The sequence below is a fragment of the Dreissena polymorpha genome, chromosome 9 (genome assembly GCF_020536995.1).
Source record: "Dreissena polymorpha isolate Duluth1 chromosome 9, UMN_Dpol_1.0, whole genome shotgun sequence".
Classification (NCBI taxonomy): Eukaryota; Metazoa; Mollusca; class Bivalvia; order Myida; family Dreissenidae; genus Dreissena; species Dreissena polymorpha.
The window spans coordinates 50,289,173-50,309,324 of record NC_068363.1 but is presented as its reverse complement, the minus strand read 5'-3'; the positions used below and the strand labels follow the sequence as shown (position 1 = coordinate 50,309,324).

Here is a 20,152-nt window from a genome sequence, read left to right as displayed (position 1 = left end):
CACACAGTTGATTTAAATTTTTTCTTATTCCAGTTCTCTTTGTTCAAATTCGATTTGAACACATTCAGGGATGTTGAAGAGACAGTTTCTTCTGAAAGGGCATTCCACATGTTCACTGTCCTAGCTCCAAATGAATTTAGCTTTACATTATGATGACACTTTTTTTTAATGAATTTTAGGTGATGACCTCTCAAGTCCCCTTGAGCCAAGTTAAATATATTGCTCCATTTTAGGTCGTCCAATCCGTAAATAGACTTATACAGAGTAATCATATCACTCCTATCTCTTCGGTACTCCAGAATTGGTAGACCAAGGAATTTTAATCTTTCTTCATATGGGAGGGTAGAACATGCAGGAACCAGTCGTGTAGCTCTCCTCTGAACATCCTCAATCTTTTTAATGTCCTTTTTAAGATATGGCGACCAAACATTTGATCCATATTCAAGAATAGGCCTAACTAATGATTTATAGAGAGGAAGCAACATTTCCGTTTCCATGTATTCGAAAGATCTGTGAATAAGTCCTAGTACTCTCTGTGCCTTAGAAGTAATGTTTGATATGTGCTCTCCAAAATGTAAATTTTCATTGAAAGTCACTCCAAGGTCCTTCTCAGATTGTGCCGAGTCCAGGTGTATGAAATTTCCATCTTTATCGAGCATTGAATACCTATGCCTTTCATTAGTAGATCCTATATGCATGACTTTGCATTTTTTGGCATTGAAAGAAAGCTTCCATTTCGAACTCCAGTCACACAGGTTGTCCAGATCTTGCTGCAATTCATCACATTGAGTAGTGGTATTAACATTTGAGTAAATCTTGGTATCATCCGCAAAAATTTTGACTATTCCATTGACAACATCTGGCAGGTCATTTATAAAGCAAAGAAAAAGTACAGGACCCAGAACGCTTCCTTGTGGAACTCCGCTTATGACTTTAGACCAATTGGACATTGCTGGGCCTATCCTTACACATTGAGATCGTGCTGTTAGAAAATTCTCAATCCAATTTAGGGTAACACCATGCACACCCAGACAATTTAGTTTAAATAAAAGCCTATCATGTGCCACGCTGTCAAAGGCTTTGCTGAAATCTAGATAAATAACATCTATAGGGGATCCTTCATCAACACTTTCAGCCCATCTGTCGAGAATTTCCAGTAATTGAATATTACATGAACGTTTAGGACGAAAACCATACTGATTGTCTGAAAGTAGGTTCATATTTAACAAGTATGACATTAATTTATCCCGGATGATTTTTTCACAAAGTTTACACACAACAGATGTCAAACTCACAGGTCTATAATTCGATGGTTCTTTCTTATTACCAGATTTAAATATTGGTGCTACAGTAGCCTTCTTCCAATCATCTGGTAATTTTCCTTTTATTAGTGATTCCCTAAATATCATATGCAGAGGTTTTAAAATGTGTCCTTGTGTTTCAAATAAAACCTTTGGATGAAGACCATCTGGACCAGGTGATTTATCAGGTTTTAAGGTTTTCAACACTTTTTGAACATCACTAATGGATATCTCAAAATCACTCATAGAAAACGGTATGTCATTTGGCACTTCCTCATTAAATGCTTCACTTCTTACAAACACACTACAAAAAAAAGAATTCATGACTTCTGCTTTCTCAAAATTTGACTTTGCTTCTGAACCGTCTGCTTTTTTTATGATACTTATACTGTCTCTCGTTTTTCTCTTAAAATTCACATACTTCCAGAACGATTTGTTGTTTAATTTTATTTCCTTGGCGATTTTCCTTTCATAGTCTCTTTTAGCGTCCTTAACAGTGGATGAACACTCATTTCTGGTTAAGGCGTAGACAGCATAGTTCTCCCTGTTTCTCGAATATTTGTACCGCTTCCACGCTTTATTTTTCTTCAAAAATGCTTCCTTGCACTTTTTGTTAAACCAAAGGGGGTTTCTCTTGTGTTTATCATTCCGTTTTCTCTTAGGTACATACTTATTGACAAGATCATTAAGCGAGCTCTTAAAAAAATACCACATTTCATCAATATCCTTATCTTTCATATTGTCCCAGTCTATTTGAGCTAATTCTCTGTTGATAGCGTCATAATCCCCTTTATAGAACTGATAACTTTCCGAAACTTCCTCTCCTGTGTAGTAAAGGGCTAATTGAAAGTTCAAAACAGAATGGTCACTTAAACCAATGGGTGGTTGAATGCTTAAAGAATCCTGGTCAATCATGGTCTCTTCGTTTGTGAAAACCAGATCCAAACAACTTGGAGTTTGACCCTCTCGATTTCTAGTGAAAGTCTTGATATGTTGATGTAAATAATTATCCAAAGAGCAATCCAAGAATCTCGTTCCAGAGGCATTGATTGCGTAATTACTGTTGCAGTTTTCCCAATCTATATCCTTGTAATTGAAATCACCCAATAACATGTAATGACTGTAGTTAAGTGCACAGGACTGGGTTATAAGCTTTAAAAGTCTCTCATTATTGGCCTCAGTAGATGATGGGTTACGATAAATCACTCCAATAAGTATCTTATCATCGTCTTTCAGGATTATTTCACACCACACATTTTCATCAAAATTTATGTCTTCAAACAAGTCAATCTTTGTAGCCTTAAGGTTCTTTCTCACTAACAATATGACACCACGCTTACCATTATGATTAGGCATGAAAATATTATAATTTAAAAATGACAAGTTATTAATATTATATTTGTCATAACTGACCTTCGGAAATACTTCACATAGTCCAACAATATCCGGATTTTCAGTTGCAAGATACGCCTCAAATTCTGCGAGTTTATTACTCAAAGTGTCAACATTAGAAAAACAAACCTTCAATCCATGATGAAAGTTCATGAAATTGTTTGTTTGTGGATTCAATATATCTGACTGAACAGACTTTAAACTTTTAACAGGGTAACATTTGGAACTGTTAACAATAACATTTAACTTATTTACAGGAACTTGGCTATTTAATCATTTTTGATGGTTCCCCGCATCAGGTACTGCATCCGGAGGGACAACTCTTGTCTGCTCCACAATTTTATCCCGACGGATAACCCACATTTGTCCCGGGTACTCTGTTCTTTTTTCCTCCAAAAGTTTCCTTAAATTTGCGTTGTGTTCCCTCTGTTTCTGAGTAAGGTCTCTCCCGATACCAACCTTCGATAGTTTACCCAACCCTTTTAGTTTAAAAGCATTCCTAAGGATCTCACCTCTCTTTCCTCTGTTTTCAATTCTCACCCTTATTGGACGTATTTTGGAGCCATTTTCTGTAATTAATCTGGTTATGTTAGCCAATTGTGAACGTTCCAACTCAATGTTCAAACTATCCAACACTTCACCAATCAAAATGGCATCACTCTCCTTTGAGTTACCTCCCTTAACCTCTTCCACATTAAAGAAAATCATATTGCTTACCCTTGATTCCTCTTCCTGCTTGTCCATTATCATTTCACTAACCTTCTCATTAATCATAGCTGGCATGCCATTTTTTATCTCCGAAACATCCTTCATAAGATCATGAAACTCTGATGACTGGGTGTCCATTTTGTTATTAAACTCCTTCATACCATTGTTCAACTTTTTTACCTCCTCCTCAAGTTGGTCTTGTCTTTTAGAGACTAAGGTGAGCATTTTAAACAACTTAAGTGAAGCACCCCTACAACCCTTGCAGTACCACTGTATGCTGTTGTCAGACTTGACCAGAAATTTGTAATCCTCTAATGTGACACGCTGGCAGTTAATATGAAACCATTTTTCACAGACACAACACACTAAAGCTTTATCCTCAGATCCCACGTCTTTCTTACACTCATCACAAATGTTGAGGTTTGATTTCCGCGGGGGGCATTTTTGTGATCTCACGAGGCTCCACAAAAAAAGTCAAAAGTACACCTAGCACACAAAAAATATATTCCTTAAAACTATCAAAAATGATAATCCACTTATTTAAGCACAACACTGACACATTTTAGTTATGATTGCACCGCGATGTTAATGGATAATTTTGAAAAACATTTTAAATTATTTCACTCTCATAAAAAGTTCTACTTTCACCGCGCATGCGCACCGGAACTTGCAACTGTGTGTGTGTATTTGAGATTTATTTACAGGTCGTCCAGCATCTTCTCGACTACAGATGTATCGACCTGCCCCTGTGACCCTTCAGGGGAACCCTATTATTGCAACTAGGGGGGGGGGCAAATTTATGATACTGCTGCCCGTGTTGCAACTAAGGAAGGCCCTGACTTCAACAACTAGTTACTGCTTCTATTTATTTGCAATGAGCTTCCTTTCGTTTCATAATAGATTACTAAATTTGAAATGTCTATCAAAACTTCTTTAGGTCAAAAATCTTGAAGCTATCCGAATAAAGTCATATCCGAAATCCCGTTTTGTTATCAAAACAACTAATTAATGCTATATAAATATAAGCAATAATCTTATTATACAACTTAAGCAATCAATAAATTTAAACGTAAAAGTTTTTTGTTCATTTCATTGGATTCGAACGAACAATTCTACACTTACTCAATACAAATAAGTTAAATTAGTTAAAACACGTTGGACCCATTTTTCCGGAAGTTTTCTTGCTACGGGAGAAATCATTATTTTTAAGCCGTCTTTAATAATTGTTCATGATTATTTTATTTTATTTTAATAACGAATACGTTTGACATTAATTTTAAATAAATCTTTCAAATGATATAATTTAAATAAAATTTTACTCTCTATATAAGTATATTATTAATAACACGCCCCTCCATTAATTTTTGACAGATGGTGGGAAATGTGTGTAAACAATCAGGTTGAATAATTGCTGGTTAATTTTTATTTCAAGCGTAAGAACGATGTTGATTAAAGTATATTTTTGATACTTAATTGTCAAAATATTCTGACTACAGCATGGACATTAAGAATAGACTTATCCAATATGTAAAAAATTTTGACTATCAAAATTTGCAAGAAATTCTTCATCTAGCAAGCAGTGAGGAAAAAGGGAAGATAATTGAGGTTAATATAATCCTTTGCTATGAATGATAATGATATTTACTTAAATATATGAACGGATTTGTTTGTGTTTCTTTTTTATCTTCAGTTCTGAAAATGCATAAATCATTAATGTGATAAGATCAATGGTAAGATCAGGCTGTTCTGGTTTTAGGCTGATTGAACGTTACCGGTACGCAGTTGTTTAACACTATCGACAAAGCGGGGGTTTGGGGGCGGTAGCCCCCGATACTAAGGATATATATAGGATAAAAAGGATTATAAGGTGTTGCGTTAGTTGTTATGTGTTAGGTGTTAAGGGTTAGGGTTAGGGTACGCAGTTTGATGTTAAGTGTTGCGTACCGGTAAAGTTCAATAGTCCCCTGGTTTAATGCTGGTTGCAAAAGCTGTTTTCTTTTCTTTTTGCTTCTTATGGGGCAAAGGGTTAAAGAAAAAGATCATATTTTGAGGTCAAAGATAATTTAGCCACAAAAAAACTTGACAATTCCTGCCCCATTATTACTTGTATTGATGGAATTTAAAATTAGCACAAATATAATGCATCATATTAAGCAGACATTTCATCATCTCCTTACCTCAAACATCAAGACCATATTAAGAGTTAAAAGATCTATTTATCCCCCCCGCCAAAGGACTGATGGACAAATTCCCAGAGGGATATAGAATTGGTTTTGTCCATCTGTCTGTCTGTCCCAAACTTTTCAGGGCTATATTTTAAAGAAACTGTATAAGATATCAACATGACACTTTGTTGTTTTTGTGTGATTTACCTATTAAAGGGGCCTTTTTACAGATTTTAGCATGTTTTGAAGTGTGCCATTAAATGCTTTATATTCATAAATATAAGCATTTGATATGCAAAGCTCCAGTAAAAAATCATGAATAAAAATTTAAAAAAGAAAAAAAAGTAACCCTCAGCAGGACTCGAACCACTGACCCCTGGTGTCCTGGAGTAAAAAGTAGACGACTTGGACCACTCGACCATCCTTCGGGATACAATTTCAGACGTATTATATACTTTATATAATCAATCTTCGTAGTTTCCCAAAATGTAACGACAACAACAGAACTCTCCAAATTATTTATTTGTTTCGCGTTGCAACGCTTTATAATTTTCGGGTTTTTAAATTAGCAAAGATGCATATAATGGCTATTTTAGAGCATAGTAAATGTTCAGTATTACTATTTCCTCACAAATATCATAACTAAAACGAAAATTTGCGAATCTGAAACAACTTTTTTCAATTTTGTCAATTTACCCAAACGTGAAAAGGCCCCTCAGATACTATACAAGATTTCAACATGAAATTTCATTGGTGCATACATATCGATAAGTAGAATTGCAATCAATTAAAACATTAACCTTTATAATTTGTTCTCTCCCGTCAATAAACACAATTTATTTGGCAGTTGATATCAATAACAATTCAACAAACTTGCATGTTTTGTCATGAAAAAGCTTGTTTGGACTGTAAATTTGTCATTCATCATTAAGGACCACCATGAGAAGACCACATCTCATGTGAAAATCTGACTCCCATCCTGTGAGATCAAGGTCACTCATAGAGGTCAAAGGTCAAAATTTGTCATAAAACAGCTTGTCTGAACTGTAAATTGGTCATAGGTCATGCACTTTTAAATTTACTTACAGGGCCCTCTCTTGCCGCTAGCGAAAGCTACCCACAGCCCTCATGAGGGGGAATTTCTCGTCGTTTTGGGCGAAAAGGGGAATTTTAGAAGATCTTTTAACCAACAATTCAACAACTAAAATTGCTATATTTCAATGTGATTTACATAAATATACATTTAATCAAAGGTTTATAGTAGCACCATACCAGCTGGCAACATATGTATAAAAGTTAAAAAAAAATAAAAAATTTGGAGGGGTAATTTTTAGCTGATAAAGGGGAAAAAAGTATACTTTTTTCATGGGGGATATTCGGCGGTAAAAACGGCCAAACAAGGGCCCTGACTTATCACAAATGACTACCACAAGTGTTGGATCACCTGACCCATTACCTCAAAAGTCAAGGTCACACTTACAGGCCAAACGTTAAATTTGTCTATAAACAACTTGCGTTGTTTTATATTAAAAGAGTTTTGAGATAAAATTGGCATTTGGGGGCAGCCATGTCTTATAAACTTATGTCTTGTTTTTAGAATGGATCTTTATTCCATGAGTTGGAAGCAGTCCTTACAACAAACTACAATTATGACGGACAGGCAGCTTCTAAGATTGTTTACACCCTAACCTTGCATGGAGCTGACATAAATCAAGTAGATACGGTAAATGGTTTGAGGGATGTCATTATGCAACAACAACATGTATTGGTACCGTTATCTGAAAATGTCCTTCATCTTTAATAACATAAAAAAAATCAATTTATATTTATACAACTCTTCAGTTTGCATGTAGAGAGTAATTATATTTTATCTTTGATATCTGCAATTGTTAAATGTTTACATGTTCAAAAATGCTCAAAGGCAACAAACACATTGATAATTTATAGATTTTGTCAATCAGGTGTGAATCATCTGAACCTGTTTGTGTATTAATTTTTTGTTTCGTGTCGAATATTAATAGGAATTTAAATAACAAGCACTACCAAAAGCATACACATGATAAGTCATTTGATTCCTGCCAGACTATATCATGATATTATATTCTACTACATTACTTCTGCAGGCTATTAATTTATTGGAATTAACTTACATTCTAACAGCAATCTGGGAATCAAAACATTTAGTGCATATGGACACAGAAAGTGGACAACTCTTATCGAGAGCTTTACTCCCTGCAACCTATGTATTTCACTGCAATAGTAGTTAATAGACACATATTTTGTCTGGGCTATAGATAGTAAAGTGTATTGTCTTGCTCAAGCTGTGCTAGTGAAATGCAACCAATATAGGTATTTGCATAGTGTATCCTTGTTTATTTCAGGATGGGAATACATGTTTGCTGAGGTACCTAAAGTTCTGCAGAGCTGTTGACCAGGATGTGTTGACAGCCTTCCTGAGGTGTGGGTCAGATATCTTCTGTAGAAATAAGGTAAGGTCCAACCATTCTGATGAGGTGTGGGTCAGATATCTGCTGTAGAAATAAGGTAAGGTCCACCCATTCTGTTGAGGTGTGGGTCAGATATCTGCTGTAGAAATAAGGTAAAGTCCACCCATTCTGTTGAGATGTGGGTCAGATATCTGATATAGAAATAAGGTAAGGTCCACCCATTCTGTTGAGGTGTGGGTCAGATATCTGCTGTAGAAATAAGGCAAGGTCCACCCATTCTGTTGAGGCGTGGGTCAGATATCTGCTGTAGAAATAAGGTAAGGTCCACCCATTCCGTATTAATCATCTGCCAGCTAGGGAAGGTGTGGGTCAGATATCTGCTGTAGAAATAAGGTAAGGTCCACCCATTCTGTTGAGATGTGGGTCAGATATCTGCTGTAGAAATAAGGTAAGGTTCGCTAATTCTGTATTAATCATCTGCCAGCTAAGGAAGGTGTGGGTCAGATATCTGCTGTAGAAATAAGGTAAGGTCCACCCATTCCGTATTAATCATCTGCCAGCTAGGGAAGGTGTGGGTCAGATATCTGCTGTAGAAATAAGGTAAGGTCCGCTCATTCTTTATTAATCATCTGCCAGCTAGGGAATATCTTTGGATATATAATACCACATAATCCTCTTTGAATAATTACTCTCTATGTTTTTTTATTTTATGTTAAATATTTAAGATGCATTTTTACATTTTCAAATTCCAATGTGTGATTGCAAATTCCTATGCACCATGCACTCAATTAACCATTTACCACTGACATGTAGATACATATTTAACCCTATACCACTTACATATTTTGACGCATTTGTGGTCACTCAGACAGTTAAAATTTAATTAAAGACCTTTCTTACTAAAGTCAGGTTTTAAAGGCTTTATTTCAAACCCTTAGATACTGATGAGCAGCAAACTGGTTTTCTGCTGTTTGCACATAGCCATTTTCACCTTGCTGCTGAGTGGGAAAGGGTTAATGTGAGCTGTGAGACTTGGCGGCTGTTCATTATTTTCCAGGACAATTTGGACGTGGTGCAGTTTGTCCTACATACCAGGGACGAGTGTACAGAGGAGAGGGACACCAGGGCTGTCATACTGCAGTACATGGTAGATTAGGATATTTTATAGCGTACAATATCCATTAGCATCGTGTTAAACTTTACCACTTAGATACATATTTTAAGTGTTGTGTAAAGGAAAACTTTCAATAGGCAGTGGTCATCAAAAAAGGCTCTTTCAGGAAATGCATGGTTAAATAATCTCATGCTTTTTACAAAATGATTTTTATATGTAAATGCTAAATTCATCATAAATGCACAACATACTTATTTAATGAATCTTCTTTTTTTTCAAGACTTTATTTTAAGTAACCATTGGGGCATATGTTCCCTGACCTTTACCATTAAATCTTTCTTATAAACCACATTACAAAATTAATGAATTACGCTCATGTCATTTTTTTATACCATAAGCCGGGCGTGTGGAGAGCTGTTGCTGCCGATGATGTGGGGACTGTCCGAAGACTGATAAACCAGTGGTGTCACATCAATGTGGTCAAGGTAAACAACTTGTCTACTTAAATTTAAACCTATGTTGTTTTGCTGGTTTCAATCAAAAGCCATAGTCTCAATTAGATTTGTTCACGCTGATTGCCTGCGTAGAACCAGTATTTGATATCATTTGGGACAAGTTGGTTTGCAACCAGGGATCTCCTGGTTGCTTTGTGGACACTGTATCTACTGTTAATCTATTTTTTGGTTTGTTAATTCCTCTACTAATTATTAATTCCTCTGCAGCTAGCTCAGTTTGTAGATTGCTGGACTAGGATCTATTTCCAGCCCTTCCACAAAACTTGGGTGGGACTGGTCATACAATTATACAGCCATTCCTACCTACATCTGATTTTAGTAGGGTTGTTGTCTGATACTGGATTAATTATGTGCACTTAGTACTGGTAAACCAATTACCCAGGACAAGTCTAGTTAGTTAACTGACTGCCGTTACATGACTGGAATATTGTTAAATAAAGGGAACCATCCAAATAATCAAACAAAGCCTTTTAGTGTATACTGCTTTTGTCTTATTTATTTTTTATGACATTATTTTATGTTAATCTAGTCACTGTTCAATTCCTTGATTTATTTTAAGAATGTTAAAGAATTTTGTCAAATTTAAAAAGATGACCAACAAGTTATAATTCCTTACTTTTTAAGTATTAAAACATCCGTTCTGTATTATCTAAATATTGCTTGGATTTGGAAATCTCTTTCTAGTGTCTGTTGATTGTTTAATTAGTCTGATACTTCAGTAAAACTTGCTCTACATGTACCAAAATCAGAAAGTTATGTAAATGATTTACCGTTATGTAACTGGGAATTGAAATAACATTTAATGTTTTATTTGCAGGATGGCTTATCAGTTACACAGCTTTCATTTGAAAAAGGAACTGAAAATATCATCAGAGTTGTGACTGGAATTGGACCTTCTATGGTAAGCAAAACGTCAGTTGTCTATCTATCTTCTAAGATCTTATGCAATGCTTAACCCTTTCCCTCTCAGAAGCAAAGTGAAAATGCTATGTGCAAAAAGCATAAAACCAGAACAGCCTGGGAGTAACTTGCAGTCTGTTCAGGTTTTATGCTGTTTGCTGCTCATCAGTAACTATGGGTTGGAAATGAAGCCTTTAAAACTTGAATCTAGCAAAAGATATCTTACATTTGATTTCATTTTATAAGGGCTTCAAACATGTCAAAATACATATCTAAGTGGTAAAGTGTTAACCTTTTCTCCCATAAGAAGCAAAGTGAAAATTGCTTTTGCAAACTGCATAAAACCAGAACAACCTGCTAGTAACTCGCAGTCTGTTCAGGTTTTATGCTGTTTGCAGCTCATCAGAATCTAAAGTTGAGAAGAAGCCTTAACAACTTGAATCTAGTAGGAAATGTCTTAAATTAAATGGTAAGTGGTAAAGGGTTATTGGAAGGTTAAGCCAACCGGAGCTATCTGACTGTTAGTAGAGTACTGGATTACATATCCCAGGAACTCTGGTATGGCTAGTTGATCTACAAATAATTGGTTCGATGAATCAGCTTAGTTGGCTAGCGTGACTGCAAAGCGCAGAATCACTGGTTGGGCTTGCTGGTCCAAAATTTACAGGATTGGCAATAAGCCAATCTTTTTGTAAATGCTACAGTTTGTATATGTTGATAGCAATCTTTTAATGTGATTAGCAATTTAATTGGGTAGAAATTTGCTTGTCACACAGACAACAAACTCAAACTTTCATTAATTTTGCTTTTAAAAACTAAACGATTTCATAATTTAGAAACGTTCTCACGTTTTCAGATGGTTTGTGATTGAATGTTTCTGTGCATTTCTGGATGAATTAATCTTTGCTGAAATGCACTATATTGCAGATCTGTAAACTAAAATATGATAAAAAAAATACAACCTACTCACTCTGTTGAATTCTTTGTGTATTTTACAAGACATTTGGTCCTTAGCGCTGCCTTGGAAGTACAATTAACATCTAAAAGAAGAAGTGGTGCCTTTGATTAATATTTATTTAGCCAATAATCATTATATTATTAGTATATTACCTTACCCCAAGAGCATTTCAAAATAAAGAAAGAGGGAGGAGGTGTAACATACTGTATGATTAATATTGTGTAACCCTTTCCCTCATAAGAATCAAAGTGAAAATTGCTATGTGCAAACAGCATAAATCAAGAACAGCCTGTGAGTTACTCACTGTCTGTTCAGGTTTTATGCTGTTTACTGCTCATCAGTATCTAAGGGTTAAAAATGAAGCCTTTAAAACTTGAATTGAGTAAGAAAGGTCTTTGATTTAATTTAACTTTCTATGGGACAACAAATGCATCAAAATATTTTTATATGTGGTAAAGGGATAATTGTGCCCCCTTTCCATGTTTACACACACTTCTATCATTCAGTATACTTTCTTTTTCTAACAAGAAACATCATACCATCTCTTTTGCCAGTGCTTTATGTTTTCTACTACAGGACATGGCTCATGCAGTATTGGCATCTGACTACAGACTGGTTGAGAAGTTGTTGCAAACCAAGTCTAAAAACATAAATGTGAACATCAAAAACTTGGTAGAGTTTTAAGGCATTGAGTGTGTATGCTTACATGTTAACATGTGGAAGTGTTTTTGTGTTGTCTATTAATCGTAAATATTAGAACATCATGTGTGTGATATATCTTATATTGGTTTAATATAGAGATTATAACATTTAACATAATTGATTTAAATCACATGGCTGTGATGAATTATGTCAGACTTTTATTTGTTGATCATGCTATGTCTTTTAAATGGTTTAGAACTTATTGTCCCCTACCGGTGAAACCGGAGGGGACTTATGGTTTGCGCTCTGTGTGTCAGTCAGTCAGTCAGTCTTTTACTCTTTTCTGGATCCTGTGATAACTTTAAAAGTTCTTCATATTTTTTCATGAAACTTTAAACATGGATAGATGGCAATATGGAGATTATGCACGTCATTTCATTTTGTTGCTACGTCAAAAATTCTGGTTGCTATGGCAACAAATATAAAAATTAAAAAAGTTCTGACAATGTTGGAGTTTCACCGGTAGGGGACCATATTGCTTGACAATAGTCTTCCTATCCCCCGCCATAGGCAGAGGGATATTGTTTTGGCGTTGTCTTTACGTCCTTCCGTCTTTCCGTCCTGCACTTTTGTGTCCGGAGCCATATCTTGGAAGTGCTTTGGCGGATTTCATTGAAACTTGGTATGAGAATGTTTATGGATAAAAGGATGATGCACGCCAAATGGCATTGTAAACCATCTGTTAATAACAGATTTATGGCCCCTTGTATCTTGAAAAAATGCTTTTTTGTGTCCGGAGCTATATCTTGGAAGTGCTTTGGCGGATTTGATTGAAACTTGGTATGGTATGAGTATATATGGATAAGAGGATGATGCACCCCAAATGGCATTGTACACCATCGGATAATAACGGAGTTATGGCCCTTTGTATCTTGAAAAAATGCTTTTTTTGTGTGTGTCCAGAAAACTTTTGTGTCCAGAAGTATATTGGTGGGGGATATGAATTCAAAGAATTTGATTGTTATAATTGTTTTATCATTTGTTTATTTTAAAGAGTAAAATATTTTTTTTCTTCACTAAAATGACTATTACAGAATTGTCTGTACATGCAATGATTCTAGCCCATTTTTAGCTCACCTGAGCACAACGCTTTTGTGATCACCTTTTGTCCGTCGTCTGTCGTGCGTCGTCAACATTTTGCCTTGTTAACACTCTAGAGGCCACATTTATTTTCTGATCTTCATGAAACTTGGTCAGAAGATTCATCTCGATAATATCTTGGAAGTGTTTAAAAAATGATGCCGGTTGGTTGAAAAACATGGCTGCCAGGGGGCGGGGCATTTTTCCCTATATGGCTATAGTAAAATCTTGTTAACACTCTAGAGGTTTATTTTTTTATCTTCATGAAACTTGGTCAGAAGATTTGTCCCAATATGTATATCTTGTTATCTCAGGTGAGCGACTTTGGGCCTTTCAGGCCCTCTTGTTTAAGGATTATGGGCCAAGTTCCCATAGTTTGGGTTGGGAGGGTCGCGAACATTTGATGTTATCCCTTTCATAAAACCAAATATTATCTCTTGCCTGATTTCCCAAACTGACGCACTGAATTCTGATGTATCTATCAGGCCGATGGAGGAGTAACACCAGTCTTCTATGCCATGTGTCAGAACAATGCCGCCATGGTGGATCTCTTACTGAAACATGGGGCTCGACTGGATGTGCCGGTCCGGGGGGACAGAGAAGTAAGTGAGTTGTGTATGTGTGTTTGGATGGTTATGAGGCTGCGTTATCTTCGGACCCTGAGTGTTGCCAAGCACTCCTGCCTCATTATTTCAAAAAAGTTCTGAAAGATATTTAAATTTGGTGTGTGGTCTTGTGTTATGGAGGGTGGGTTTGGGGTATTTTAATGCGGTCATGTGCTGTGGGTGCGAACACCCAGTGTGGTGTTTCACTGCATGTGGGTGGGGATGTGGTAATTCTGGTGAAGGCTTGTGTTGGGGGCGGGGGGGGGGGGGGGGAGTGATTGGAGGACCCTGGCGAAACCGTGCCTGTCTGGTTTTGCAACCACTTACCAAGCTCACACGTGCCGGTAGCGGGATTGAATCTTGGTCTCATGGGTGAGAAATGCATATATCAAAAACTCAGCCAATACGCGTGTTCAAACCTGACAGCCAATAGGGAAAGTCTGTAACATCTTTTTATTAATCTAAACATTGACTCCCGTCTCCCATGTTTGTTGCTTGTTTTGTAACATATGGATGTTTTGTGACCTATTATCCAATTCATCACTATGATTGCTTTGGGACCCATTAAACATTTTACCACTGCAACTCTTTTGTTGTTTTGTTACACTTTCTTATCAACAACATTTATACATTATCTGTTAATCTGGGATGACACTTTACACTCATTCATTTTAACCCTGTTATCTCAGAGCCTGACTCAATATCAAATAAGTGGTAAAGGATTAAATACATATCTAAGTGGTAAAGGGTTGAATACGTATCTAAGTGGTAAAGGGTTAAATACATATCTAAGTGGTAAAGGGTTAAATATGTATCTAAGTGGTAAATGGTTAAATACGTATCTATGTGGTAAAGGGTTAAAAACGTATCTAAGTGGTAAAGGGTTAAATACGTATCTAAGTGGTAAAGGGTTAAATATGTATCTAAGTGGTTAAGGGTTGAATATGTATCTAAGTGGTAAAGGGTTAAATACATATCTAAGTGGTAAAGGGTTAAATACGTATCTAAGTGGTTAATAATTATAGAATAATGCAGAATTTAAACTACTTTCAGCTGGAGATGCCTCTGTACTTTGCTGCTCTCTCCCACAAGCCTGCCATTGATGCGGCGATCCTGAGGCACTGCGTCCCTGAAACAGGCCTGGATCACCTCTACTACCAGGTCAGAGAAATGAATCATGTTTTGAGAAAACTGGGCATAATGCATGTGCGTACAGTGTTGTCCCAGATTAGCCTGTGCAGTCCACACAGGCTAATCAGGGACAACACTTTCCGCCTAAACTTGATTTTTGGTAAGGAGGGACATCCTTGAAACTATGAATACCATAAAAGCGGAAAGTGTCGTACCTGATTAGCCTGTGCAGACTGCACAGGCTAATCTGGGATGACACTTTACGCACATGCATTAAGCCCGGTTTTCTCAGAACATGATTCAACTGGTGATCAGGTGTGAATATTGGTGATAAAGTGTTACTGAATAAGTACTCTATTGTCATTGAATTGGTGATCCAATGTCATTAAATTGGTGACATAGTGTAAAAGAATTTGGATCTAAGATATAAGAACAAAAAGTTATCAATCACCTACCGGTATGTGTCAAACCAATATAAGCTTATTGGTTTGACAAAATTCCCTTAACAATGTCTCTATATAAATATATGGCCCATGCTCTGTGAAAAAGTGGGTTAATGCATTCGTGTAAAGTGTCGCCCCAGATTAGTCTGTGCAGTCTGCACAGGCTAGTCAGGTATGACACTTTCCGCATTAACTGGAATTTTGCTAAGAAAAGTTTTCTTTAAACGAAAAAAACACTGAAAAGCGGAAAGATAAACCTGTGTGCACAGGCTAATATTAGACGACACTTTATGCACATACATTAAACCCCCTTTTCACAGAGCACAACCCAGTTATATGTCATGCATCATATATATTGACAGGGGAAGAATGTGATTTTTCACCTTATCGACAGCCAAGCAGACCCAGAATTGTTTGGTGATGTTCTTTCCAAGTGTTCAAGTTCTGTTCTCACACAGAGGATAATGGTGAGGTTTATTAACGTTTACTCTTTTACTCTTCTTACCGTACTTTTTTTTAATCCTCTGTGAGATATAAATTAAAGAACTCCAGCTGCTGGAGCAGTATTGCATTCTCATTATAAACAATTAGTTGGTCCTTTATTTAAGGCAAGTGACCAATTGCCAAAACAGTACAAAACAAACAACATATAACCCTTTTTTACAATTAAAAAATGCAAAATGAATACCAGGATGTATGAGAATGTGTTGTATGATGTTTTCAGGGGAACATGGATGCCTTGTCATATGCAGTGTATAGGAATCAAATGTCATTAGTGGATATCATCAACCAGGTAAATACGTAATGGAGGCTCTAAGTACCTTTCAGTGGTAAGTATTATAATTACTGGCAACAAATTAAGAAATAATTTAATTTTAAGTACATGTCAATATAGATATTGTCATTTCTTTCAAAGAATGAATTACTGTTAACAAAGTCCGAGTTTATTAAGCATTCTCAATTGGAACACATCTTATTTTTCTGATAGTTCGTGCTGAAGTGGTGTTGTGATGGTGATCACCCCGGCAACAGAAACATACTCTGTCTCCATGGCTACCAGTTTGTTCTGCCCTTGACATCAGGGGAGAGCACTCTACACACATCTTTAGAAGATTTTTACCAGCTTGTCAGTGACTATGAGGTAGATTTTTTTTACAAATCAGATTCATCTTAAGTCAAAATTTCATGTAAGCTTACTAAGTTATCTATGAATAGATGATAAATAGTTAATTGATGAAATGTTTGATGTGCTTTACTGTGTCTTAAACTAGAATTTGATAGCAAACTTAAATTGTATTTTTCACAGCGTTATAAGGCAGAGCTGTGTGAGGCAGTGGAGGTAGGGGATGCAGACACAGTCAGGGAGATGCTTTACACTGAGTCTTGGTCATGCAGAGGCTTGGATGTCTGCCATGCAGACTTTAGGTGAGTCTTGGTCATGCAGAGGCTTTGATGTCTGCTATGCAGACTTAAGGTGAGTCTTGGTCACGCAGAGGCTTGGATGTCTGCCATGCAGATTTTAAGTGAGTCTTGGTCACGCAGAGGCTTGGATGTCTGCCATGCAGACTTTTGGTGAGTCTTGGTCACGCAGAGGCTTTGATGTCTGCCATGCAGACTTTAGGTGAGTCTTGGTCACGCAGAGGCTTGGATGTCTGCCATGCAGACTTTTGGTGAGTCTTGGTCATGCAGAGGCTTTGATGTCTGCCATGCATACTTTAGATGAGTCTTGATCACACAGAGGCTTGGATGTCTGCCATGCAGATTTTAGGTGAGTCTTGGTCACACAGAGGCTTGGATGTCTGCCATGCAGACTTTAGGTGAGTCTTGGTCACGCAGAGGCTTGGATGTCTGCCATGCAGACTTTAGGTGAGTCTTGGTCATGCAGAGGCTTGGATGTCTGCCGTGCAGACTTTTGGTGAGTCTTGGTCACGCAGAGGCTTGAATTCCTGCAATGCAGACTTTAGGTGACTCTTGGTCACATCAAGCCCAGTTTTTCCTCCACGTGCATAATATATTAAAAATGCACCATAAATCTTTGGATAAAATGTAAATATGCATGAGGCCTGCACAATAATATTGCTTTCCACTAACGCTAATCACATACAAAGGAATGTATCTTACATACAAATTCTTGGGTCAGAGGTTCATTTGTTTAATCATTAAGAGCTTGTGCATCCTATTTGTGATTTTCGATTATTGCTTTTTAACCCTCAATCATAGATAACTTCACTTTGCTTGGCCAGAAGTTCAAATGTGCTTGCCATGTGGTGCATGTGCCCTGCAATATCATATAAGCCTTGGTCTGTGATAACAGAGCTTAATTCACGTGCATGAAGTGTCATTCCAGATAAGCCTTTGCAGTCCACACAGGCAAATCAAGGACAACAATTTCTGCTTGTATGTTTTTTTTTGTTTAAAGAAAGTCTCTTCTACTCGAAAATCAAATTAAGGGGGAAAGTGTTGTCCCTGATTATGTGTAAGAACTGCAAAGGCTTATCTAGGGCAACATTTTACACACATGCATAAAGCCCAATATTCCCATAATGCAACTAATATAAACTTCTCTATATTCATTACATAGCTCGTATTTTCTACCCGTCTATGTCTGGTTCAGGTGCGCGGGTGATGGTCAGCCTCTGCTCCACAAGGCTGTGTTAAGGAAGCACCATGAGGTTGTCATGGAGATTGGCAAGTACTACACACAGACATGGGCACGTAAACTGGACACTGTCAGAGATCAGGTCAGTTAGCTGTAAAATCTGGGCCCAAATTCATCAACCAACTCTTAGACATATGTCTAAAAATAAAGTACTACAGTCGAAACTGACCTAACGGCCACCTGAATTTACCGGTCACCTGCAGACAACGGTCAGTCTGGAATCCCCCTGACGAAAAACACTATATTACACTTGAATTTAATGGTCACCTGGCCATAACTGCCAATGGCCACTATATTCCACTCCGAAATTCATGTTTGACCTGAAATCAACGGTCAAGCGTCAGTCGTCTCGAGTCGCACAAATTTAAAACACAGCACATCATTTGTGCGTCTATTTTTCGGTTAAAGCGTCTGAAAGCGGTAATTGTCTTTGATATTATAAAAGCGGCCCGCTGCGAGTAAACAAATAATAAGGCGTTGAGACGGTTTGTTTTCCGGGGATAATTGTGGGGGTATCTTCAAAAGAAAATATGTAAGAGTTTGTGACACCTTTAAAGTAAGTATTGCTAATTAAATGACCGCTTATTAGTACATGGTACTTTCAACGGTACAATAACACCGTACTATCAGTTTATGACAGTGAATCCACTTTTTAGACTTGTTCGGACATGACGTCAACGGCACGTGACAAACTTTATTTACTGAATGAACGATATGCATAAGTAAACAATCATACCAGCGTTGATAAAGTCATGGCTTTAGTTTAACAAGATGAAATTAAATCAATCTATAAGATATTATTCTGTATTATTCAATGTGTACACACATAAGTTATTTTTGTTATTATGCTTAGTAAACGGCAATGAGCCTTTGTTTTACACTGTATGCAAATGACTGGGTGGGTTAACGACGTAGCAATACTACCAAATGACAAACCATCTTAAAATTGTGATCTAAATTCAACGGCCACCTGTGGACAACGGTCACTTTGGTCATTTCCTTTGACTGACCGCTGTTCTCAGGTTTGACTGTATACTAAAATTGCTTAAATTCAAGTCCAGCATGGTAGTTAACACTCATAATTATATAATTATATAATTCTTCATTTAGAACAAATATGTTAATGATGCAAATGCCTTTTTAGCCTGATAATATGGAAGCTCTGAGGTATGTTTTTATTGAGTTTAAGACCCTTTTATTGGTAAGTCTAAGAATGAGTTGATGGATATGAGGATTTCAAGCATACATGCAAAATGAAGGTCAAATTAACTTGTCACTGCTAGATAAAACAAGTGCTTGCTATACTGTCAAAGCCTTGTTTTCTTGTGCAGGTTTTTTTTTGGCCCGATTTTATAGCCGAAATTCGACTATGTTCCCAATCCCAAAAAGTATACTTTTTTCCCAAAATGTGGGAAAGAATTTCCAATTTCCAAAAAAAATAAAAATGTCTAATGCGTATTTTATCTCAATTGTAATTCAATTACATCTAACAAAGTATTATATGATTTTGTTCTTTTAATTTGAATGATTTTAAAGAGTTATATCAAATTTTGTATTTCCCTAATCAGTTGACTTTTCGCTTGGAATATAAAGGCTAATGAATATATTTTCCCAATTTCATGAAAATGCCGATAAAATTCACAATTCCAAAGCCATGGGCTATCTTCCCAAAAAGTTGGAAAAAAACCCTGTTGTGTGCTACAGGAAATGGTAGATGTTAGATAAAATTTAAATTATGTAGGTGTGTTCTGCTAATGCAGTGTGTTTTATGATTGGCCAGTATTTCAGAACAGCTTTACACTATGTGTATGCCATGGACCAAAGCCAGCAGATGATTGGAATACTAGAGGACTACGGCATGTCGGAATACACCATGGACAAGGTGAGGTGGAAGTTTGATCATGTCAGAATACACCATGGACAAGGTGAGGTGGAAGTTTGATCATGTCTTAATCATTTGTACCTTTGTCTTATGGGGAGATTGTAAATGTTTTATGGGAAGATTGTTAATGTTTTATGGGGAGATTGTTAA

At 36.6% G+C, this 20,152-nt stretch overlaps 2 protein-coding genes across 8 annotated transcripts in view; one reads left to right on the top strand and one right to left on the bottom strand.

The window, feature by feature from the left end:
* The window catches only part of LOC127844938 (neuroguidin-like), a 39,887-nt gene extending 35,287 nt beyond the window's left edge, over window positions 1–4,600 (bottom strand). The window contains exon 1 of the mRNA XM_052375505.1: window positions 4,524–4,600. The gene's annotated coding sequence lies outside the window, so the exon portion shown is untranslated. The remainder of the gene's footprint in view (window positions 1–4,523) is intronic.
* Window positions 4,601–4,781: 181 nt separating this feature from the next.
* LOC127846488 (uncharacterized) overlaps window positions 4,782–20,152 on the top strand; it is a 496,240-nt gene continuing 480,869 nt past the window's right edge. For 6 of the 7 annotated variants that reach the window (XM_052377765.1, XM_052377763.1, XM_052377762.1 and 3 more), the window contains exons 1-15: window positions 4,782–5,006; window positions 7,164–7,289; window positions 7,948–8,055; window positions 9,071–9,160; window positions 9,526–9,612; window positions 10,460–10,543; window positions 12,077–12,172; window positions 13,768–13,884; window positions 14,941–15,048; window positions 15,824–15,928; window positions 16,186–16,254; window positions 16,450–16,602; window positions 16,768–16,886; window positions 18,076–18,202; window positions 19,901–20,002. In XM_052377765.1, coding sequence (XP_052233725.1) covers window positions 4,899–5,006; window positions 7,164–7,289; window positions 7,948–8,055; window positions 9,071–9,160; window positions 9,526–9,612; window positions 10,460–10,543; window positions 12,077–12,172; window positions 13,768–13,884; window positions 14,941–15,048; window positions 15,824–15,928; window positions 16,186–16,254; window positions 16,450–16,602; window positions 16,768–16,886; window positions 18,076–18,202; window positions 19,901–20,002 — 1,599 coding nt within the window. In that variant the 5' untranslated portion in view covers window positions 4,782–4,898. The remainder of the gene's footprint in view (window positions 5,007–7,163; window positions 7,290–7,947; window positions 8,056–9,070; window positions 9,161–9,525; window positions 9,613–10,459; window positions 10,544–12,076; window positions 12,173–13,767; window positions 13,885–14,940; window positions 15,049–15,823; window positions 15,929–16,185; window positions 16,255–16,449; window positions 16,603–16,767; window positions 16,887–18,075; window positions 18,203–19,900; window positions 20,003–20,152) is intronic. The other variant, XM_052377767.1, reaches the window with a different exon arrangement.